General features: G+C 37.6%; 1 protein-coding gene across 1 annotated transcript in view; it reads left to right on the plus strand.

Annotated features, from left to right (window-relative positions):
• Positions 1-24,036, plus strand: part of EPM2A (EPM2A glucan phosphatase, laforin) — a 35,554-nt gene extending 11,518 nt beyond the window's left edge. The window contains exons 2-4 of the mRNA XM_005518489.3: positions 729-903; positions 20,551-20,792; positions 22,199-24,036. Of these exons, the coding sequence (XP_005518546.1) occupies positions 729-903; positions 20,551-20,792; positions 22,199-22,479 (698 nt within the window). The 3' untranslated portion in view covers positions 22,480-24,036. The remainder of the gene's footprint in view (positions 1-728; positions 904-20,550; positions 20,793-22,198) is intronic.
• Positions 24,037-25,304: the final 1,268 nt, after the last annotated feature.

Below are 25,304 nucleotides of genomic sequence, written 5' to 3' on the forward strand. Positions count from 1 at the left end.
TTGGCTAGATTACAACAGGAATCTGAAGAGTCTTTGCTGGGTAGGTAGCTGTGAATGAGGTGGAAGAGAGCCACCCTTTGCTCCTTTAAACAAGTCTGCCTTGCTTCTAGGTTGCTGTCTTGCCCCCTTCTTTGGGCTTTGATGCCGTTCCACGTTGGTGTTTTTCCTCTTGAATCCTTTAGCTGGTAGCATATCCTATCTCACCAGTCCTACCTTTTTTTGTGGTTTTACCTTTCTGAGCATGCATGGCTGTCCATTGAACTTTCTCTGGGGTCTTTCCCATATCTTGGCAACTTCCTTAGAAGTCAGCCTGAACCAAGGTCAGGCTGTCATGGCATGTCTGAGACACAGCAGGATTGATACCCTAGAGAGGGATCACTGAGCAAGAATATTGAGCACTGAGGTCACATACTGTGAGACATAAAATGAGGAACTTAAATTGCATTAATTATTCTTTAAATTTTAAGTGAATTAGGGTTTTTAATATTGTGGGGGGTTTAAAATAAACAAAATACATTTTAGAAATAATCTACAAAATTTTATTTTAATGCTGAGCATTTGCTTTGTGGCAGTGCTTCTGCTGCCACTATTTCAGATGTTGATCATGCAGTTTGAAGAAGCAGGAAGCACCACTCCTGACCTTGAACGCTCAGTTCAAATCTCCCCACAGTTTTTTTTTTAAGGTTATCCAGGTACACAGCCTGCCACTGTCCTTTCTTCTGTTCTAGGTAGTGGGCCCCATCATGATCGAAGTTGTGTTTACAACCAGAGCAACATAGTAGATGGAGTTTACTGCCTTCCAATAGCACACTGGATTGAAGTCTCTGGACATACTGATGAGATGAAACACACAACCGATTTCTATTTTAATATCGCAGGACATCAAGCTATCCATTACTCCAGGTAAAAGAAATGTGCAGATCTTGGCTGGTGCCAAATGTTACAAGCAGAAAATCTGAACTGGCATATCTGAAAACTGCATTTGAAATAGGGAATGTTTGCATGTTTGTAACAGTAAACCTTAACAAAGATTCAGCGCCTCTTTGCAATTAAATGTTACTTTATCAGATCCACCTGTACCCTGTACGTGTCTGTTATGTTGCATCACATCCGAAAAAGTTTTATGGCAATTTTTGGATAGCAATTTTCAAATGCTTGTCTATATACACGTGTAAAATTGCATGTATGGTATGTGTTTGGTTTGGGATGATTTTACTGAAGAACATGTCCTGGGAAACAAAAATAATATAATCCAGCTCTAGCACTTACTGGTGACATACTATCACTAATGTGGCAGCCACTGCAATTGGTGACAGCTGCTTCTGATGGCTTCTGCTTCTGGGCATATGTTTAATAAAATACTAAAGCTTAGACAAGCCCTAAAATTTTATATTCCATAGTGTTTCCTTGAGTCCACTGTCCCACCGGTGAAGCATCCTGGCTTGAATTAGGAGACAGTAAAGGTCAAGGAGAGCACCCACCCTTTAGGGCTGCAGATGAAGCACAGACTGTATTTAGAGCAATGGGCTGAGCACTGGTGGTTAACAAAGTGTCACTGAGGAATTTGGGACCCTGTGTAGCTTTTTTCTCCATCTCCAGTCAATTGATACAGCAGGAAGTTTGTAGATTGATAACAGTTGTGTGTGAATACTGGCAGTCCTGATATGCCACATGCATTACAGAGCAGTTAGTTATCCCAAAGGGATATGTGTGTTTTTGAGAAATCAAATCACCTTGTACATTCATTAGGCCTTAGCATTGTTTTGTGTGAATTTCTCCAGACCACTTTATCAGCTACACCAACCTCACCATCTTGCCTCCTCTTTGTGCTCTTTATCTCCACCCTCTCACAGGGTAGAAAGGAGAATTGTCTTTTCCTCGTTAGACTTGGAGTGTGTGAGGGAAAGATTTCTTCCCCTTGGCATCTTTTGGAATAGCATGGATTCATAAACACTGTCAGGCACATGTAGGTGTTTGTGGGACCTTTTCCCTAAGAGCCCCTCAAGTTACATAGTAGGCCTGATAGACTGTTGTGTTATGTGGATCTTAAACATCTGTTTCCAACATCCTATCAGAGTAAAGATCTTGTTTATTCCAAAGCACAGATTTGTCAATCCCAAATAATCTTTGCTTGGCAGAGAAATTTTTTGAGAAAGAAGAGCAGCTGCCAGAAAGTGACTGTCTAAGTACCAGAGGCTAACTTATCTTCCTTTCCAGAGGCAGCAGTGATCCATTTAATGCTGCCTTATCTGCATGACTGTGTGTTTCAAAGATTAGGTAAAAAGCTGCAGATTCTGCTAGAGAATATTTGAAGAAAATTTTCTGAGCTGTGTAGTCTTTTGCAGATGAGGATCTTCTTCATTCTCTTCTCACACACACACATACCTTCATTGAAAGGCAACCTTATATGTACGTCTTAGTAATTCTTATCTCATTTTGTTGAGCTATATTAAGTAAGCATACTCTGTAACAGTCCTGTCACATAACTATTTCTAATACTTTGAAGATATGCAGCCTTAAATGTTTTTTTTTTTAATTATTAACAGTTGGGGGCAGATTCACCATTCTGCTGGTTATAATAAAGCAGCCCAAAAATACTAGCTACTTTAGATTTTTTTGTTGTTGCTGTTGGCAGAGCAGCTAAAGTGAGCTGATGAAAATGCCTTTATTTTGCAATGGATTTATTGATTCAGAGGAGTACTGTGAAGCAATACACCCCATCCTCCCCAAAGCAAAAAAAAAAACCCCAACAAACCCAAACAGAAGCAAAAAGCCAGTCCCTCTGCCTGTACAGTTAAATCTCAGAGTATGATCACATCATGGTTTTCCAGCTAAGATTACTTTTTTCCATGCTGTAGTGAAGGCAGCAGTGCTGCAGGGAGCATTATGACCACAAATTCTGAGTTCTGTCACCACTTGTAGGATCTTTACAGAGTGGTGGAGACTGGAAAGAAGTGATTTATCAATGAAAACTTGATGTGAGCCTGTCCTCTCTGTTGCTCTGCTTAATAGGGCTGCCATGTATGAATTAATGAGAAAGGAAGGTTTTCCTCTGTCAAAGGGGCTTCCCATATGAGCCCTGGGACTGTTGTTATTTGTCCTCTGTTAAATCATAATTAGAAACCTCTGCTTTGAGCTTTGCTGCCATCTTGCTTCTCCATAAAACATGAGCTTCTGCTTTAACTGGGCTGCAGCAAGATGAGAGGGGCCTGCTTCTGGCTGGAGCCAAAAGCAATTTTGCACTATGCTAAGGCTGACAACAATGCTCTGAGAAATCAGGTTTTTCTTATTTGATGTAGATATATAGCTCATAACTTAGTGAACTTACATTTTAGAGAACTCATTTTGTGTTGGTCATTCAGTCAGGAGAGTATATAATGTGGTTTTTGAGCACAGCAGGATTTGAACTAATTTCTTGTAAATGTGAAATGGAGCTTTCCCACAGCTAAGAGTCATGACTGACACCCCCATGGCATTAATATTCACTTGGTTTGGAGATGTAATGACACCTTTAACCAAAGTCTGATTCAGGAAAAAACCCCCAAACAATCTGTTTCTCTTTTGTAATAGATATTACTGCAATAAGATGGCTTCAAATTGCAGGAGAGTTCACTTAGAATGCAGTAATTTTCAAAAGTAAATTAGTTATTGTAATCTTTTCTGGGAGAAGATGACTTCAGAGAATTTGTGAATCTGGGCCATATTATCTCTGTTTCAGTTCTGTCTGTGAAAGGTGGAAGTTCTTAATTTGTAGATATAGTATACATTATTATTTATATAAAAAATCTACATTTCTCAGAAGAAAGGCATTACAATAAAAGCAAGAGAGGGAGTGACATCTGAGATTACAAAATCCTTAAATAATATGTTGAAGACAATGATGCTTGATGGCAGAATTATATATATGCCTTTAAATACTAATATTTCATGTTCATGGAGTGATTGGGAAGTTGACAAGTGTGTTGCTATCATCAGTGGTTTTTTTTCCCTAAGACAAAATTAAGGTAATGATAAAAGAAAATTGACTCCCATGCTTGAAAATAGTATTTTTATTTCTCAATGGTTGCAAAAGAAACACAATTTGTGATGTAGTATTTACAAATGCTTTGTGGCTTGTTGGTAAGACAGTTTCCTACAACACTGCCAGTAATTTAGGTTGTAACCTGAGTTAGGTATTGAGTGGGAATGATCAGGAGAGTCACATAAGATGTGTGTTCCTGCTTTGTAGTAAATGTTAATGTAGATAGGTGAGTGAATGAAGAATGATCCAGGGCAGAATGGAGATGCTTCTTTTAAACCTTTTGGAGGCACTAGAGCAGTATTTTGCTGATGGAGCACAGAACTTTTTTTCTGTGGGAAAAATGAGCATTTACTTGATTGATATGCATCTCTAATTAGGTGGTAAACAAGAACTTGGTTCAGTATATTTGGTTCAGTATGAAATTATAATTACCTTTGAAAAAAATACAAGAGAGAGCACTTTTTTTTTTAGTCTTCAGTTTCTCTTTTTACTAGTTGTAATTCATTCACAAAATAAAATACCTTTCTGTTTTAAATATAATGCTTAGCTACTTATTTATTACTGAATTATAAAAAAGGCTTTAAAGAGTAAGCTGTCACAAAAACCCACTAGAGTACAGTGACCTATGCTACTGCAATAGAAAGCTGCACTGATATTTTATGCTTCCATTATGAATTAAGAGAAGAGGTGATGGTGTCTACAGAGATTGCCATAATTAACATATCATTAAAAGCTGAGAGCTAACTGTCCCCTGTGCCTAAAGAATGCTTGTGATATTAGAGAAAAGAATAAGAAATAATGAGCTCTGGAACAAAATTCATTGATTGTGTTCTAGTAAAATAGTTCTGATCAAAAGGACTTAACATCCATAAGAGTTCATCCTTTGATTTCAGTACTTGGGGCTCTAACTGTAAAGTTATCTGGTCATTTTATACATTAAATAATGAAAATATTCTAAGACACATTTTTTGATATGTTTATCCCATAAACTAGGATATCTCACTACTCCTTTGAATATTGTTTTATTGTACTGAGCTATAGTCTGAAACAAATCTAAATTGGAACCATTGTTTACTTACCAATGGGAAACAACTTTTATAGAAAGTTTAAAGGTTAATTATAATTTTTGTCCTTTGTATGTCTTCATTTTTTTTCTACATCACCCCCAACTGGAGCTGGGAAATGCTTTTACTATCCTCTGTTGTGAAGAAAATGGGTTTTAAATCAGTGTAACAAGTGACATTTAAGCATTTTTTTATTTGAAATCTTGAAAGTAAAGAAGGAGTGTAAGGCAATAGGAGCAAGAGTGAGAAGACAAATTATGAGGCTAGAATTTTGTCTGGTTTTAGTCCTTATTTGTTTTCATGTATTTATTTCGGGTGATCTCTATGTTGGGTAACAAATGCATTTTTCTTCCACATTTTTTGTCCATCCAAACAAAAAGCTTCTGCTTTTGCGAACTCCCCACACTGTGCCCTACATAATAATGGCTAAAAACAGGAAAATTTTTTCTATTTTTCCAAGTTCTGTGATCTTGCTTCAGCAGGATGGCATTCGGCTGGGATAGGCCAAGCCAAACTATTGTTGAGCTAGCTACAAATCTTGTGAACTGTGAACAGAAATAGTTAGGTTATGCCAGAAGTGCAGTCACACGCCATGAAGTCGAATGCTGTGGATGAACTAGATGGCAGGAACTCACTTTTCAGTTATTTTGATTTTTTGAGTATTAGCAAAGGGCTGTTGCTGTCTGGTTCTCTTGCTGTGACCTACTGCCTGACCACCAGTTCCAAAAGGAACTTGACATGGAAACTCCTGGATGCCACTCATTTCTAATTGCATTTCTTGTGAGTGCCATAGCAAGCCAAATCTACCTTTGGAAAAGGTGATTTTGCCAGAAGAAAAAAAGTCACAGGGCTTCTAGATTAAAGATTTTTACATGGCTGTCATCAGCATTTGAATTTCCAGTATTACTTCTACCTACAATGACGGGTCTGTTAAACCTGATGAATGGCTCTGTTGCCTTTGTTGCCTCCTGCAGTGGCTGAGCCAGATTTTTGGCTAGATTTCAAGATGAGGTTGAAGTAATGTCTGATGAACGGTATATTACCCATGTGAATAAGCTAAAGGAGATACTAGCATGGTGTCTGGTTAGTCCTGTGAATTTTTTCTGGAGTTTTTTTTCTGTAGTTTTCTTTACCAGTCTGCTATTTGTATGTGGTTTTGGCAATAGGTGTTTGAGCATTTTTTATTTAGAGGGCTGATTGTTCTGGAATGAGTTTCTCATTAATAAAATGGCAGCAAATAGAGACTGGCTGTTGATGAGAAGATGAGGCCTTTAATCAATTGGCTGGTAATGGGTAATACTTGCTTAAAACCACTGTTGCTCTTTAAAATGGATCTTTTCGTAGGTATGCCTCTGCACAAAATTATTTCCTTACTTCTTAAGAAAAACTTACAATTCTGTGTCATTCTGGGAGAAAAAAACAGAAGGAAGATTTGGAATCCTCCATGGAAAAACCTGGAGGAGTAACATAGTTCTGTTTTTCTCAGTGGGATATAACAAAAAAATGTTGATAGTCCAGTAAGTAGGAATTTTATGTGGGGTATCACTGTTAGGGAGCAGAAACTATTGTTGCTTCTAATTTCTCTGTATGTTTTATTGCATCTCCCTGCCGCTTGGCCATATTTCTTCTGGAGGTTTTCAGTCCTTTTTCCTGCTTCTTTACTCTTTAACATTCAAGCTGTCAGCAAGGGAGAAAAGTTCTGTCTCCATTGGAAAGCAATTTGCTGGTGTTGCCGGCTGTGAATGAAATTGACTGAGATTGTGAAATCCTGGGCAATTTAGCTCACAGCTGGGATGACAATGAAGGGGCAGCATCACTCTCTCACTGAAGATGATGTTCCAGTTGTCTTGCAGATATTTATTTGCTGCTAGCTTTTACATGCATTTATTAGGTGCCAGGTAATTGCTGGCATCTCTTAATACAGTTTATCTAAAGATAGCAGAACTCTGTCTGAAAAGCAGAGATTGTGTACACATCCTTATTGCTATTTAGCTAACCAGGAGGGAGTGAATTCAGATTTCTGGAGGTTGTTGGAAAAACTTCACTAACACAACTCCTTAAGTTACACCTGGTGAACCTGTTGAACCGGGGATGTGTGTTTGCAGAGTAAACCCACCCTACCTCACCTTACTGTGACTTTTTTACAGGCACAGCTCCTAGGGCAGATTGGCCCAGCCAGCCTGAGGCTGACTCTTACAGAAGAAAAGTCTCAGAGCAAGAGAGTTTTTAGTCCCCAAATATGAAAGGTGATGTCACCAGGTGTTTTATTACCACCAGCTGTTTGGTGTTTACTTACTTGCTCAGTACATACTATATTTCTGAAAGAGGTGATCTGAAAGTCAAAAAAATCTGAAATAAACAACTGCATAGTTATTTTAAATGAAATATGGAAAGGCATTAAAGATACTTCATTTGAAACAGTAGCAAGCCATAGCTATTAAGTTATGAATTCTACCTCCATTTTCAATAATTTTTGTAAATGCTGAGAGATTGCAAGTCTTCATGCTTAAATGCTCTAGATATTTAGAAGATAATTTAAAAAATGCACCTCCATACGAAAATATGGAGAGTCCTACTTAAAGGATAAAATTTTTTTTATTAGAAAGGAAACTGGAATACAGCTCTAGTTCCTTTGAAGTGTGTCTCAGAAACATAAGTATTTTATTTCCCAAGAGTAAATAGAGATTATCAAATTGTTGCTGTATTTTCCCATATATAATTTTCTCTCTGTAAGAAAAAAAAAAAAAAAACAACAAAGAAATGAACTACATTTGTCTTCCCAGGGAACATATTAAGAGGCTGAACTGAAAATCTCATTCCCTCCTTTAATGCTTGTACTTTGGGAAATTTAATTTCAGGGAGTCAGGTACATAATCCCTGCTGTTGTTCAGAAGTTTAATGTGTGTCCTCCCATGAACTGTGATAAAAATTGAGTCAAATGTCATAGACATTGCCAAGCTTTAAGAAATATGGATTTCTTCCTTATTGGTTCAGTAGACAGCATGGTTTATAAGTTTAAATGAAATGTCTTTTTTCTTTGATGTGAAAAGCCTAGTAATAGAATGTATGATTTTAAGCATCAAGTTTTAAAGCATCAGTTTTAAAGCAGACACAAGAAAATGTGGAACATATATAAAATTAATAATTAGATAGGTGCTTGCTTGCTTTCTCCCTTTCTCTCTTTCTTCCCTTTACTTCTCTTTTCTTCCCTCCCATCCATCAGCTGTGGGTCAGCAACAAGACTCTCTATGACTGTCATTCAGTTCAGGGGCTGGATGCTGGGCACTAGTAAATGGGGGTGGATGTTGGTAGGCTTCTAGAGCTTTTTCTTTTTTAATTATAATTTTTCAGTTTAACTAACTTCTCCAGGACTGCCTTTTAAAAGCTCTTCGGAACAGTTATATCCAGTGCCTTCATTTTCCCAAGGTGATGATCTGATAAGGAGGATATGCAGCCTCCCTAAAAAATAATTTCTCTGATTTTCCTTCTTTCTGTAGTCCAGCTGCCAATTTGAAGGTTTGGCCATGCATGTGCAGACCAGTCCTAAAGAAAGTTAAATACTGCTTTCACTGCAGAAGATTGAATTTCTCAGCTTCCTTGTAATAATGAGTTGCTTCAATCTGGTGAGATAAAAGAAGGAAAACGCTTCTCAAATATATCTGTAGTCTTGATAATAAGGCTATTTGGTATGTTTAACAAATTTACAAAGTCAATTCAGCTGATAATGTAAACACATTTAAAAAAACTTCAGCAACAGTAGATCACTTATTATTTTTGTTCAAATGCTTGAAATTTCAATTTCCAAGCAGGTACAATGATACTGCTAGGAAAAGAAAGAAATCTGAAAGAAAGAGAAAAAAAAAAGACATTTTTAAGAAATAGAGAACCCCTGGTAATTCATGGCAGTCTTTGACCTCCAATAAAAACTGTAGCATTGATTGTTCATAAATTTAACTTACATGATTTTTTTCCCATTTTTTCATCCAAGACTTCTTCAATACATTCCACTATACTTTGTAGTTTTGTGTTAAAAAGACACAGTAACTCTCAGTAGCTCCACTACCAACCCAGCCTCAACCTTTGATGTTGGCTACTCATCCATCAGGGTTACTAATCTTATGTTTAGAATCTAGTAACCAGGTACATGAGCTAAAATGTTTTCTGACAGTTTTGTTATGTTGTTTGCATGCACTATACACGTTGTTCCTTTCATTTGACTTTGCTGTGAGAACCCCTTGTTTTAGATGTTTATGTAGTTGACCGTGGTGAGGCATTAATTCCATTTTTCTCCATATTTCTAAGATGTTGTCCTCCAGCCTGTGCTGTTCTAGTATGTATCTGTTCCTCTGTAAAATTAAAATAAATTAACTGATGTGGGTTTAGAAATTCTGGATAAATTGGAATGAAAGCAGATACAGAGCTCATCAAGGCTGTTTTCAAATGGTACCACAAGGGATGAATGTGGATCTTTCTCTGAGTGTTGGAGTTCTGAGAGATTCCATTATTTTGTACATGTGCATATGGTGCCATGTGGATCACAAGGCCACCTAGCAATAATGTGTGCTTTGCAATTATGCAGTTTTCATGAATATGTACTTGTTTCTGAAGAATTGGAATGTATTTCCATTGAATCTGAAATGCTACATTTTGAAAAGTGGATTTATCTTTTATTATTTTTTCAGTCTAGATTCCTAAGCAGCTGCTAATAGGTAGACTCTGAAAGAAAACAAAATGTATTTTTACCAGTGATTCCCGAATCTTCTTGGGCACTAACTTAAAGTTCATTTGTAGCAGTTTAAGTCAATTTTGTTGAGGTGATTTAACTTAGAGGTGCCAGCAGTGGCATCATTCCCATTGCTAAGCATTAATGTTAGAAATTCTCATTCCTAATGCCAAGAGATTCATGGCTTATTGCAGTCTGGCTGAGTTTAGCAGCCTGTTGTTCTTGTGTTTCCAGGTATTTGTTCTGATTCAAAACAAATGGGAATGTTGGCAATCTAACGGAGACATATGTAGGAAGTAACCATTGGCAACCATGGTTGCATGAGACAAGATTCTATAATTGGAGTATTTAAGCATTAATGCTCACAAGCCAATGGAGGAGTCCTTTCCAGGTTGTTCAGTACAAGCCTTGGAATCTGATTCTCTTCTTGGGCAGTATTTTTGTAATTGGCACACTGTCTGCTTTCAGAGAATGTTTATAAAATGAAAGTACAAGAAGAGTCATTCCTTACAAAGAAAAATCTTGCTTTCTGCTGCATACAGCGTGCTGCTTAGGCATCAGTTGAAATTTTGTGTGTATGTTTGAAAATAAATTCAGGCCTGATAAATAAAGTCCTGTAAGGCTGGATCTGGACACCCCATCCTACAAGGCACTGGCATGCTTGTGAATCATTACTTATCTTCACAGTATGAATAGATAGAAAAATGTGACATAAAATATTTGACTTTGAATACAGGGAGAGTAACATTTAATCTTCCACATTTCACCTTTGGCTACATACATAAAGTCTTGTGTGACCACATTACTTTAGATCATATCTAGACTAGAGACAAAATAGATCATAAAAAATGTATAGGAGATAAATTAATTTGCTTTAAGCTTCTCAATGGAATGAAGTGAAGAAGAAGGGAGAAGAGTTTATGTTGTGGGTCTTTTCACTCTATAGATTTGAATGTCCTGCAATGTTGATAACAGCAATTCTAATGAACATACTGGAGTATGTGACCTTAGTTTAGAGGCAAAATTAGATATATCTGATCCATTATTGTGTCTGGAGAACAAATATGTAATGAATGAGAGTATTTTCCACTGGATGTGTAGCTTTTATGCCACTGGAGTTGAAGCAAAAAAATTGGCTTGAAAGGAACTCTGTGCTACCATAGTTTGACTACTTCTGCTGCCTGGGATAGACAGCATAGTTTAATGAAGACTAAGAAAGAGGATCTATTACTATTTGTAAAAGACATTCAGGAATTACTACAAAGTGGGAAGAAGAATTATTGAAATTGAACCTTCCTTAAGATCAAATGGATATTAATTGCTTCTGAATGAATTTAGAGTGTAAATTAGAACAAGGTTTCTGTCATCAAAGGAGTGATGTCTGAATTCTGGCATGACCTTTCAAACAGGGCAGGAAGGACAAGGAACCTAAATTATTTCAAGATGGAGCTTGATAAATGAATATAGGTAGTGATTCCAGAAATGGAAATTAAAGTTTATTATTATAGTATCATAGATCATAGGCTCAAAGAGACCTCAGAAAGTATCCAGTCCATTTCCTTGCCCCAGCTTAATCTCAATTACATTTAAATCATTTCAGGTTTATCCAGCCTGATCTAAAATATGATCTCATCTTAGTGACAAGACTCTATAGGCCTGTTACTCTCCCATTCAATTACCTCACTATTCCAACCATTAAAAAGCTTTACTAATCTCAATTTAAGTCTTCCTAGTGCAATTTAAGTTAATTTCTTCTTGTTCTCTCCACAGAAGTCTTGGAGAACAAATTAGTATCCTGCCCCTCAATAACCCTTTAATATATGCTTGGAAACGCCTTTTTTTTTTTTCCCAGAATCAGAGTGGTTGACTTTGGAATATCTCACTATGTTCATTCTGATATTACTCCTTGGATCTTTCAGTCTCTTCTCTGAAAACTTATCTTCTAGAACTCTGATTGTTCTAGCATTCTCTGCTGGGCTCTCCAGGTGTTTCTCTTCCTTCGTCCCATTTTTCCTGATGATGATCTACCAGTACTGAGCGCAACAGAAGGATTATTTTGTGACTTTCAAGCATAGTGCTACTGTAGTTCTTATCTGAATATTATTGTTATTTTTGCAGTGTGGGATGTGGTTTACTTCCCAGCTGTCTGTGTGTTTTCATTAAGTAAGTTCCCTGCTGTGGCAGGGTATAGGATGTTAGGAATGTCCTCAATCTCTGCATCTGTCCTTATGAGACATTGTTTGTGAGATTCTTCTAATAAAGCCCTTATGCTCCTTGTAAGGGAATGCTTGGGATTGCTGTGGAAGGGGAAAATGGACCATAAAGAGAAAATTTTGTGGATCTGTCTAGACTAAAGTCTTATGTGACTTGAATTCTTCTCACATGGACCGTTTTATCCTGAATCCCTGGTGAATTCAAAGCCTGGACAATCCTGGAGCACACACAGCCTACAGAGCACACTGGAAGGCTGTGAATGAGAAGAGCTGTGCTGTGCTTTGGTATGGCCATGGTCGCTCAGTGTCTCATAACCTGAAGAATGCACCGTGGCACCTGTTGTAAGAGGAGTTTGGTGTAAGGTAAGGACAATCAAACCCTTTTGTACCATCAAGCTGATACTATGGAAATCTTTTCCTGAGACGGCAGAACCTGGGGGCAGTGTAACACTGGAACCACTTTGTAGCTGAATGTCTGGGTTATACTGTATTTCAGTTATTGGTTTGATATTATTCTTACCTGCTTTACTTTTAGCACATTGTAAGCTTGAGGTCAAACCTTAATGTCTTATTTTCTTGGCATATCAGTAAATGAGGTAGTTTTATGCCACAGGTTTGTGAACATGGAATAAAAAAAGATACTATTAAGCATAAGGCTCGGAATTCAAGGGCTTGAGAAACTTAGCATATTGCTAAGCTGACAAAGTGTTGTTATAAAGTGATAATAGCAGGTGTTTCTTTCTACATTCTAAGTCTGCTCCCATGTGAGAGTCTGGATAAGTGGTTCAAATTACATCTAAGAAGAAAATCTGCCAGACCTTAATTGCTTTTCATCAGAGTTCCAAATGAAGAAGGAGAAGTTAAAAAAACCACCTTGGAACTACATTGTAGCCTGTATACTTCTCCTCATTTAAAGCCCTGAGGTAGAATTCTTAACTTCACAATAAACTGCACTCTTTCAGTGGCAAGGCAGAACAAATTTATAAGCAATGACTTTTGCTCCTTCTACATTTGACATTTAGGTAAGAGCAATTTTTTGTTCAAGAATATAAGTAGTTCCTACAAGGTCTGCAGCTGTGTTGTTTTGGTAGGATATACTTTTATCATTAATCAGTGCTTTTCTCTGATGGCTTCTGCTAAGGTTATGGCCATTTATTCCATCTTTCTTGATAAGAGTAATCTTATTTAGCTTTTCTTTCTATCTTGGAGTTAGACCATAGCATCATCAAACCTTGTTCTCCTGCTCTGGCTACCACTGCTTGACTCTGTGCTGGGAAATCAAGTGCATCTGACTGTTCCCAGTCAATCCTGCTTAAGTCAGGCCTCTCACCGTGAAGGGTCCATTAGTTTGTCTTCTGCAAGGAGACTTTATCAGTAAATCAACAGGAGAAGGGATTAAGACCACAGCCATTTACCCTTGTGTCCTATTCAATATGCAATGAAATGTCAGTGTCAGAACCCCTCAGTTCTACATTATTATTTCTTTGGGAAGGAGGCATTTTGCTGAGAGACCTTTCTGTCCTTTGTTTATACAGAGTATGGTGAAACCAGAATTCCAGTACAAGACCAAACAAGGGACTCTTCTGTTTTGATATCTGCGTATTTTGGAGGAAGACACAAGATTAAAAAAAAAGATTTTAAAAATGTTGCCATTTTTCTCATCTCTTGGTAGTTACTTTATAAGTGAAGCTATATGGAATTTGATATTCTTTGTCTTTTATTTATAGCCAGTTGGTTTGCCCTTCTCATATATATTATCTTTAAACAGTTCTTAAATTCCATTTTAAGAATGGTATATCCTTAGTCTGCCCTCATTTGAAAGTATTTTCACAAGAAATAGTTGGAATCTACTGTATTTTGAATATTTTCATTTTTCTGTATCTTTCTTGATACAATAAAATATTAGTAAAAAGTTCAAAGTTTGAGTGCATGGAATAGGATTGGTGATTTTTAGACCATTGCTATAAATTTTCTGTTACTTTCAGTTCACTTCTTGGTACAGGTTCCTGTTTCCACTTTGACCTCTTTATAAAACAATGCTTTCACCAAGTGTCACTACAAGCAGGCAGCGTTTCCCTTTCTATTTGATTATAGTTAGCTTAAAACAAGTGATGTGTATGTGCGATTATTTATTCCAAGACATATTGCTGAGATGCATTAATCGACTGTGAATCTCATCTGCTCCTTTGCTGCATATTCATTTAATTTAATTTGACACCACTGGCAATTGAAACTAATAATGGTTTGGGCAAACTTTGGTCTCTCCTTGAGTAGGTTCATCTGTTTGGAAAGATCTTAACTTGAAAAAGGAATCCCGTGTTGAATATAGGTCAGCAATGACATGCTGTAGAAGAACCGCCAGGGAACTATAAAGAGGGATAAAGCCTTTGAAGCACAAGTAAGTAATCTTTGGTTCTTCTCAGAAATGTACTCTTTTCAGTACTGAGCATAACATATTCAAAAAGAGAGTCCAAAGGCAAACAAGAGTGATCAGATGCTTTGAATATATGACAAGCGTGTGTGTGTGTGTGTATGTGTGAGGAATGCAAAGCTGTGTTGGAGTGTGTTAGTAACTTAGAGATAAGTAAAAGGATTTTACAGAGTGGAAGGAAATAATCTGTTCTTTGTGTCCATTGTAGAGACTAAAATGTGTCTCTATGACCTGTGACTGCACTATTCATATTGGACAAAAGAAATTTTTTTCTGAGGGGAGGATAGTAATCAGTGTGTTTTCTACATATCAAAGAATATTTGAACATGCTCGCATCTTCCACTGGAAAACAGAATTTGGTCATTTGAATGTTCTTGTTTGAACACACTTCTCAGTTTGTGAATGCATTTCAGGGCATTAGATAACAATCTCAATAATGTTTCTTCGTTGCTCTGATGAACGTACAGGAACTTCATCTCATTTCTAGGAAGTGCTCACTGTCACAGGTTCAGAGAAAAGAACAAGGAAGGCCTGGCAGAGAGATGTCTAATTTGGTACTTTAGGGAAGGCACGCATAGACCTACGAATAAGCTGCTATATGTTGTTAGAAGGATGCCATGAGCAAAAGAAGGAGCACATGCAGGATGATAGTTCTGGGTCATCATAATCCAGTGGTATTGCCATTTAAAGTGATGTGCCTTCTCACAAGGCAGAGAATACAGGAAAGATGAAAGAGCATCTCAGCTATAGCTGGTAGGATTTCCTGTGTTCTCATTTTGAATATGCCCAAAGCAATACTTCTGGAAATCTCTTTTTGGTGACAAATGAGACAGGGAACAGACATCTAGTCTCTGAACTAGTTTAAATTTGGCTGAAAGTTGAAAATTATGAAGCTTTTGGTTCAGACAGATCATAATTTTCCATTAAAAATCCACCTTATAAAAGAATTCTGAATGAGTTCCTACTCCAGTGCCATCAGGGGAGGAAATAGGAATGCAGTGTAATTTGAATCAGTCTCTAGTAGTTCAAGTGCTGCAAAAATCATCTGTGACTGAGTTTTACTTGAGGTCTATATTCCCTTTGGGCTGCCTACTTGTAGTGGTACCAGGGTAATAGCACTACATTAGTGCAAAAAACCACTCTGTATGCCTAGAAGCAACACAAAATGCTGGGGGTAAATTGACTGAATTATATGTGTTGCTCTTCTGGGAATGCAGAGTAAGTTTTGCTGCAAGTTCCATGTAGCTGTGGTTGCATGCTATACCTTTAGGAAATAAGAGTCTTGAGGGAGGACAATCAATGTAATCATTATTTTGCTTGTTGTTGAAGCTAAATTGCTCTGTTTTGTTGTATGTATATATTAATATATGTATTATATCATCATATGCTTAACAGGATCAAAGGAAGCCTGGTGTAGACAAGTCTAGTGGAGTGTAAGCTTTAACCCAGGCTACACCTTGACATAACACTGAGGGATGATTCAATCCATCACTTTTCATTTAAAATAATAGACTGGACCTTGGTCAAAAATATCACTGGTATAAACAAATGGCATCATTGACGGATCACTGTTGCCAATAACCAATGACAAATACCTTGCTATTTTTCCTTAGTTTGGCAAAGTCCTCTCTTTTTATTAAAGCTGGCAACTATCAGTATAAAAGGACATCTGTCACTACCTGATAGATACTCTGAGGAAATGTGTTTCTAAAGTGTCAAATCCAATCCTTTTCTATAAGAACTGTGACTCTTAGAAGGTTGATTAATTTTAGGGTAGATTCTAAGATGCCTCCTCCTAGCACACTGAAGATTGCTCAGATCTGGAAGTAGTACCTGAGTCATCCTAGCTTGCAACTCAGCATTTTAAGGAAATTCCAATTTAGGATCTGTTTGTCTTAAAGGATTATTAGCAAAAGTAAAACAGGAGCTGCTGAAGAGGCAGAGTAGACACTGGTGTCAAGGAGGAGGAGCTGACTGCCTGATACAGTAATGTGGTGTCTTCCCCTATGTCAGGTCACCTTCTCTGGGAATCAAATCCCTACAATTACAGTTGCTGGGCTGGTTTTGTACTGTACTGAGATTGAGAGGTATGGTGTGTCATGCTTTGTGCCTGAAAATTAGTCTGCACCATCAAAAAAAAGTTTCACAATGCTAATTTTTCATTGCCTCAGACACATTTTCTCCTTAGGGATGGGAAGACCATTTGCATACACATTGATTAAATGGAATGCATTTGCTATTTTAGATGCATTCACTCTGAATTGTTATATTTTAATCTAGACTGTGCAGGGTCCTGGGGGGAAGCCAACAAACACAATATATGTCTAGATCATTAAGAATAATCTAAGTGTGCTGGAAAAGATGTGTACAAGTGTTTGCAGGGTATTCCATATTTACTCTGTGGTAATGATAAATAATCATTGGCTTTCTCAGTTTATAAGTCAAAAAGTATGTTTTAAATACATCAGTCCTCAGTGTGGGCTCTGTAAATATGAACCAAATAACATTTGCTTAACATTTAGTCCTTGTTACCACAACCTCAAGTTTCTCACATGAATTCATCTGTTTGACCCCTAAAAGTCCCCTTAAAGCAGGTAAATATTTTATCCATACTACTGGTGGAGAACTGAAGTGTAGGGCAGGCTGAAAGTAGCTGACAGAAAGTACCTATAAAGAAAGGGCTTCTACACAACTCACAAGTCTTAATCTCAGAAGCTTGCTAAATATCGTTGATGTTTAAATCACTCTAGATGATTTCTTCATTGATAAGCTGTCTGACTAAATTGTTTTCTGGAGCCAAACATGGTTTATTTCCCTTGATGCAGAGAGTAAAGATGTACAATGACAAAGTACCATTTTTATATTAAAATAAAATTTCAAGTAGAATTTTGCTAAAACACCATCCTGTTTTGATATTTTTGGCATGTCAAAGGGGTTCAGCTGAAAGGATTGAAGATCTATTGATCACTATTAATTTCCTAATATTTTTTGTTGTGCTTAGGGATCACATAATCTGCTGCTGGAATACACCCACATGTGAGCTGGAAAGCAGTGGCTGTCAGACAGCTCAGAGCATAACTTGACAGTTTAGAGGAGAACATTAAAGAGCTCTCTTTCTGATGCCAAATAGTATTGTGGCTAAAATCTAGCTACCTACTGAGGTTCCTTGGCAACTTAAAGAAGGGCCACATTGAAAGGAAAACTCAAACTTATATCATTAAGGAAAGAGATGTAAAAATTAAATTGGTTCAATATGTATGTTTTCCTGATCCTCAGCAAAATGAAGCCCTCAGTAGGGCTATCAAAAATATCAATATTTAAAATCTAGCTGCTAAACTCTCTATTAGTCTCTGTACTCACATCTACAAATACCCCTTTTATTCCTTCCTTCTGATGTCAGAAAAAGGTAAGGTTTGAACTAGAACCAAACAAATATAGGTACTATGCAGTAGGATTATTCTAGAACTTTTACATAAATTGGCTGATAGGACAGCTCTGCAGTACTGTTTTCTGCAGGGTAAAAGGGTGGTTAACCCCTGGCCAGCAAAACCAAGAATTACAATTATTTGTAGTTGGATAGATAAGGGGCTTGTAGATCAAGGTCAAGGCTACATCTTGATCCTCTCAAAGGCTAAACTTTAGGACCTGATCATAAAATTAATTCACAAGAATTGCCTGTCCTAAATACATCTTTTAGGTCATTCTCTGAATGCCTCCATTAGTGCAGTTAATTTTGGGGAAAGACAGTGACAAAGATTTGGTAAACTCTTCAGATTGTTCTGTAAATTCAATTAGTATTGATACGGGAGGTCTCATCATGTACAAGACCTGTTAGGCTGCAAGAACAAAATAAATGGTCTGTATCCCAGGAGTCTTGCAGACAGCACAGCTGTGATGTTCACCCATTAAAAATCATTGGGGAAAAAATAATAAAGCATTGGTTTATCAGTAAGCAAGAGTATATAAAGAGAATTTTATTTATCTCAGGAATGCTTTCGTCACTTTTTATTCAATCAAATCCTAGAAAACTGGGGGTTTTTTCTCCCATTGGTGTAATTTAGTGCATTAGATGTTTCACAAAGCATCAATTACATACGTATGAGTCTCTAGGAAAGCCTTTGAAGGAAGGGTACTAATGTTCTTGTTCTTGAAATAATATCCTCATATTGTCACAAGGTATTAGTGATACTGTCATTTCTCTGTTCCGGGAATAGAGTTTCCTGGGCATTGCTCATCTCCAGCCATTTGTCAGCATCTGTTAGGGCACTGTAGCTCACATTCACCACCTTGAAATGCTCTCATCATCTCGGCAGGTTCCTGTGGCAGAATCCTGACAGCGGTCACTCGCTCAGGTTAGGATGGGAGTTGCTGTGGGGCTGGCACATGGGAAGGGGGGCAGTGAAGCAGTTGTTTGCCCATCCCTCTGATCAGTGAGAACGCTGGAGCTGGTTAGGTTGGATTTGGGGAAATTCTTGAACATGTATGTGAAACAACAACTAAGTCAAATCTTTTCAAGTGCTCTCACTGTTGGCACATAGTTGAAAGGTTTATTTGCTATGCAGTATATTTGTTTACATTGGTCTCGGTTACCATATATTGAGATCAAGTGTTTTGTCCCATTGAAACTGGGGCTGTTAAGGCCATAGGCTGTGTTTGTGTGGCTAGTATGCAATTCACCATGGATGCAGCTTACAAACTGGAAACAATAATAATAACTGCTTCCTGGATCTGAATTTTTCTTCTTGATAATATTGCAGTACTAATACAGCAGGATTTAATAATTACAGTCAACTACAGGTCTTAATTAAGTGCTGGTACTTATTACTGTGATAGTAAAATGGAAATAGCTTCCTGATGATTTAAGATTGGTTTATAAGCTCCTGAAAAAGCATAAAACTTCCCTTATTTGTTGCTGAGGTTAAAATTAGGAAAGATCATAAGACATGCATGGCAGACATTTTATTTTTGAGGATCTTGCTTTTGTTGTAGATTTGCATTTAATAGTGTTTTCTAACTTTTTGCAGTTAATAGTGTTGCAGTTGCAGTTAATTTGGTTTTGCATTTGTTGCAGTTAATAAGGTTTGCAAAGCTTTTTGTTAAACCTTAATATAATTTGTTTAGTTTGTGGATTGCACATTCAAAACTGAAGTTAATGGAAGCATAAAGAAATTAAAGTAGATCACTAATAATTTGAGCATCTGAATAATCCATTGTAGAGACCATCAATTTAATTGCATGTGCATATTGAAACCCCTCATTTGAAAACAAGTTTCTTAATATTCAGTTTATAATGTCAACATCTGTTGAAGTATACAATGGTTTTATGATAATTAGCAATAGGAAAACCGTAGAAGTCTTGACGTTTGATTGAGATATACAACCATGTTTCTGATACTTTCCCATCCTACATAAACCTCTTGTTTTCCTGAAAAATTTCTGGTCCTTCAGGCCTTGAGGGAAGCTATACATGTGTTGTAATTCTGTATTTGATTCCCACTAGATTCCAAGAGATCAGAGAAAAATTAGAAGAAAATTATTTACTAATTTTTAAGTTTCATTGCAAAAGGGTAGTTCAAAATGGTTTTTTTCCCTACTTCCCTCATTATAGTGGTAGCTGAAGAGTTGAAAGACTTCTTGATGTTTGACTTACTACAAAAGTAATGCAGATCTGGATTATGTGAATTCTTAAGGGGTTTGTTTTGGTTTGGTTTTGTTTGTTTGTGTGTGTGTGCAAATTGCATGAATCTTCTGAGTTTTCTTATTCTAATCCCTGATATTAGTAAACTTCCACTGCAAGCTTAGTGATGAATGATGCCTTGGAGACCTGTGCTATAATTATGCTCTGAAATTTTTCCAGTTCATCTGGCTCTTTGTGGTAGTCTAGGAGCTTGATTCCCAGCATCAGACATCACCAGCTCAACTGTAACAAAATCAGTTGTAATGAAACAGGAAGTTTCTTACTGCCTGACATGAAAAGTCTGTGCTTAGCAGTGTTTGTGTGTTGATGTCAAGCAGGTTTGGAAATGGCACACTGCTGAACTTGGCAGTTTCCTTAAGATACTGTAATCAATGCCACTGCAATGTTTTCTCAATGCTAGGATTCTGCCCAACATCTGGCTGGGAAGTTGCCCTCGGCAGCTGGAGCACGTGACCATCAAGCTGAAACATGAGCTGGGTGTTACAGCTGTGATGAACTTCCAGACTGAATCTGACATTGTTCAAAATTCCTGGGGCTGCAACCGCTACCCAGAACCCATGAGCCCTGAAATCCTCATGAAACTGTATAAGGAAGAAGGTCTTGCCTATGTCTGGCTGCCAACTGCAGACATGAGCACTGAAGGTAATGCTCATGTCACTCTTGAAGTAAATTAACAGCAACAAACACTCTGAGTTACTAATCTGCCACTTTCTTGACAGTTGGGGGGCAGGAGCTCTGTGTACATTTTGCATGAAAATATAGCAGTCACAAAAAGTATAGTTTCTTTGTGTGCTGTCTTTAACAAATTATTCATATTTTTTTGTAGGCAGAGAGGCCATCTGAAGTACTTTGTGTCTGGCAGTATTATATGTATTTGAGTTTAAAGTCATCTGACATCAATAACTGCTTCACTATTTTTGCTTTCAGCTTGAGTTCAGCCTATAAAATGAAGATATTCTGTGTAAGTGGAAGACTGTAAGTTTGCAGAGTAGGATAGCTTGCCGCCTTTGCTGATTAAAAAGGGAGAGACAGTGCTGTGTGTCTGCTGTTCCCTTCCCAACAAACATTTTTTTCTTAACTGTAGTATCTGTCTGATGAAACTCCATAGAGACATTTATATAATAGTTTGCAATTAATTGAAAATACTCATAGCACCTGAGCTGTAACATCAATTACTCATACTTTTAAGTCCTTGGTTGGAATGCTCAGTTCAAAGACTTGTTTCCAACCAGAAGGTTAGAAAGTGAGTGTGTTTTGAAGTGAGCAGCCTGCCAGCAGAAGAGTGTGCTTTCAGCACAGTGAAATACCACTGCCACAAGTAGGTAACTGTTGTTCTGTTGTTGTATCAGTAATAGGACATGAGGGAAGGCAGGAGACCTTAAAACAGGGATTTGAAAGGGCTTAATGTCAGTGCTCATATGTGCCATGAGGAAAAGCTGGGCTCTGCTGTTTGCAGCTCTGGTTCCTAGGATAGCCAGAAGAAAAGTATCAGAAAATATGGTATATTCATCCCTTTAGGAGTGAGAAAGGCTATTCTGTGTTGTTTAACTGTATGCTTAGTACACAATGAAATTTTAAGTTGTACAATAAAATGGTCTTCTGCTCTCCACTCACTTATTGAATTGATGACCTTCATTACAATGTTTTGGAAATCAGCAGTATGTGGGTACCTTCACAAACCTCATTAAAAAAAAAATTAAAAAAACATTTTTGGCTTGCTGACTTTAACTCTATGTAAGTTGTGCTGTTCTCTGTAATGTGCTGCCTTGTCTCAGTTCCTTTGAAAATGAATATGCTGCACACATCTGATGTTATCAGAATGTATATTTAGAGACTTGGAGCATTTTACAGTTTTGTGTGATCTGATTCTATATTGCAAGGAAAAAACCAAACAGGTTAGCCTAGAAGGTCATTTGAGAAAAGAAAGCAAAAAGTGGAATATGTCAGGTTTGCCATTATATTTCACAGTTCATCAGGCTGTACAGGCAGAATCTCAGCCATGAACTGACTGTCCAGTGCAAATGAACGTGCCTTGTTTTTAACCTTAGGAAGAATACAGATGTTGCCACAAGCTGTCTGCCTCCTGCACGGGCTGCTGCAGAATGGACACACTGTCTATGTTCATTGCAATGCTGGTGTTGGCAGGTCCACAGCTGCTGTCAGTGGCTGGCTGAAGTACGTGATGGGATGGAGCCTGCGGAAAGTGCAGTACTTCTTGGCTTCCCGGAGACCAGCTGTCTACATAGATGAGGAAGCTCTGAATCGTGCTGAAGATGATTTCTACCAGAAATTTGGGCATCTTCGTTCCTCATTCCAAATACAAGAGTAGAAAAGTACAAGAGGAAAAGGAAGCTGAAGAGGAATTCTCACATTTGAAGCCCAAGGACTTAGAAATTTCTGTGACTCAGGCACCCACCTCTTATCTTCACATGATAAACTTCTTGTAAAAGTGATGAGAATTTTGTTTTAAAAGTGCCTTAGAGTGTTTTTTATTTGCTTTCTTTAAGCTGACATGATTCCTGTTTTCAAGCCTTTTGGTGCAATTATGAGACCTAGAAACTCTGCAAAGTGAAGCAAGATTTTCTTTTAACTACTTGCCTGTAGGAACTGAGGTTTTAGTGTAGACACTAAATAAGATGTGAGGTGAAATAGAGAAAAAAATACAAAGATTGACTGGACTAAGTTTCAGGTTAGTATGGAGATCATCATCAAAGCTGCTCAGTTGTTTTAAGTGGACATTAGATTGTTGCAGTGTTTTGTAATAAATTTGTAGACAAGTGATATTAATGAGAAAGACCAAAAGGAAACTAGTTCTTCAACTCAGTGTTTAAAAACAAAATGCTAAAGTCTAATGCAGTGAGCTAAGATTTGCTCTTTGTCCGTCTAGTTAATGTTAAATATTATGAGCTTTGGCTATATTCTTTTATGACACTGGGGTTATGCTGGGGTGTGGCATGAAGAGGGTCACAGCTCCAGCTGTAGCAGCCTTTCTTTGTTGTGGGGGCAGGAGCACTATTTGTTATATTATCCTAGGCTGTGAGTTTGCTGAATTGAAGCTGAGTTTTGCTCCTCTGGTCCATGCAGTGCTGTACAGGGGCTCCTTTAGGTGCCAAGGCAATCTGAGCAGTAACCACTGGGGTAAGACAGGACCTATAGGAATTGTGTGATAAGCAATGTGCACAACTGGCACCACAGCCTCTGGGCTCTATCTCTAGATAGACTAATATCACCAATACAGCAAAAGCCTCTCCTTGTGCAAGCAGTGGGTGTGTGTTAAGTTTAGCTGATTGAATCTAGTGCTGGGCTATCTCTGGGCTGAATGAGTACATTCCTCTATAGGAGCAGAGAGCAACTCTGCAGAGGATGGTTTCTCAGGAGCTTAGACTAAACGTTAGCTTTGTGGATGATCCCTAATGTTTTCCATTGCTGCTTGGTCCCTCAGCTAAACTCAGCTAAACTAAGCAGTGGCATCAACAGCTTCCAGTCCCACTCAGATAAAACCAATTTGCTGTAGGTTCAGTTCAAGAGAGGATTAAGGATGCATAAACATTAAGAAACATAGTTTCTATAGGTCTGTTCTTCTGTGAAATCTCATTTTTTCCCAGCCAACTTATTCCTCTAAAGATGCAGTCAGTTTAAGTAAGAAATATTGATTTTCTGAATACTTAATGGAGAAACTGTTAGCTATGAACTGTTTATGGAGAATATCCAAAATAATATATTTTATTTATCCCGTACTTCAATCATCTTGAAAAAAAAATGTTTGTTATTCTATGTGCGGTTTTGATCATGACTTCATTTTTGACTTTTTCAAATAACACTGCCTGTTTAGAAAATAGATGAGAAAAGTTCTCTGTTAAATAAAGACAAAATTACTATTCCAGAAGCCCATTTTGTCATGTGTCTTTGTTTCCCAATTTCACAAATAGAAAAAAGGGTCATGACCAATATTTCTATATAGAAGTGGAACCAGCCACTTTAATGGTAACAGCCCATGTCTTGTCTGGTGTGCTGTGTCAGTTTCATAGGAAATCTCAAAAAACAGCACAGCAAAGGTGTGTGGATCATATGGCACCTCTGGTATGTTCAAAGACAAAATTAGGTGTTTCTTCTCCTAGCCCTGTGCAGAAAGCAGAGGGAGTGTGTGAATGCTCCTGTCTGGCTGTTGGGCTCACATGTAGGTGTGCAGAGCTACAGCTGGCTGCTCAGGAGGATATCTCATTTTGACTGAGTTTAAAGTAAAATTGGTGAGCTTTTAGCAGAAGCTAAAAATGTTTACCATGTTCTCCTCAAAATCAAGAACTGAGAGAAGGAGAATGGCATAAGAGGCAGAGAGTACAATTCACCTAAGTTTTAAATTTCTGCTGAGGTTTATTTGAAACCACAAGCTTAAAATGTGTTTTCAAGCATCCCTGACAGACAGCCCTTTCCTCCAGATGCAAATTGTAATAAATGCTGGGACAAATACTTGTAGATTTGAGTCTTGTTCCACAGGTAACCAGTCTGTATTGGCTACTTATTGAGAAACTGCCAGCTTATTCACCAGTCTTCACAGAAGTAATCGTGAATGCCATTTATTTCTATCTTTAGCACACCTTTTATAGGGTTTTACAGGGTCTGCGGGCAGAGCAAGCTACTATTGGCTAACACACACAGTTTACATTTTTTTTCCTACACACAAGAATATTGTTTTGCTTTACTCTCTCTTCTGCAGGCAAGTTTCAAGGATTTTAGCCCTCAATATCACAACTTATTTCAAAGGCTGGTTTGTGCATACAGGCCTTTACTAATATATAAAATATATCAACAATTCCCCCTTTCTCTTTTTGCACAGACCAGGCTTTGGATAAGATAACATACAACTTAGACTGTCATCTCAATTAACATTATAAGTAAAGTCTGTCCCCCTTCTAGCACACGAGACCTTAACCATCCGGTGATGCCCCAGCTGGCAAACCAACTTCCAGTGGGGTCACTATCTTCTTTCAGGGCATGTAACCCATTCTGTAGCTGTTGTAGTTGCTTATGGATGGAAGCTGAATGATCAGTAAGATTCAAGCAGCACATGCCTTCAAATTCCTCACAACCGTATCCTTGCGCTAAGAGCAAAAAGTCAATTGCAGCTTGATTTCATAATACTGCAAGACATACACT

This window comes from Pseudopodoces humilis, chromosome 3 (genome assembly GCF_049639895.1).
Source record: "Pseudopodoces humilis isolate 2021_Gansu_Grassland_sample_001 chromosome 3, ASM4963989v1, whole genome shotgun sequence".
NCBI lineage: Eukaryota > Metazoa > Chordata > Aves > Passeriformes > Paridae > Pseudopodoces > Pseudopodoces humilis.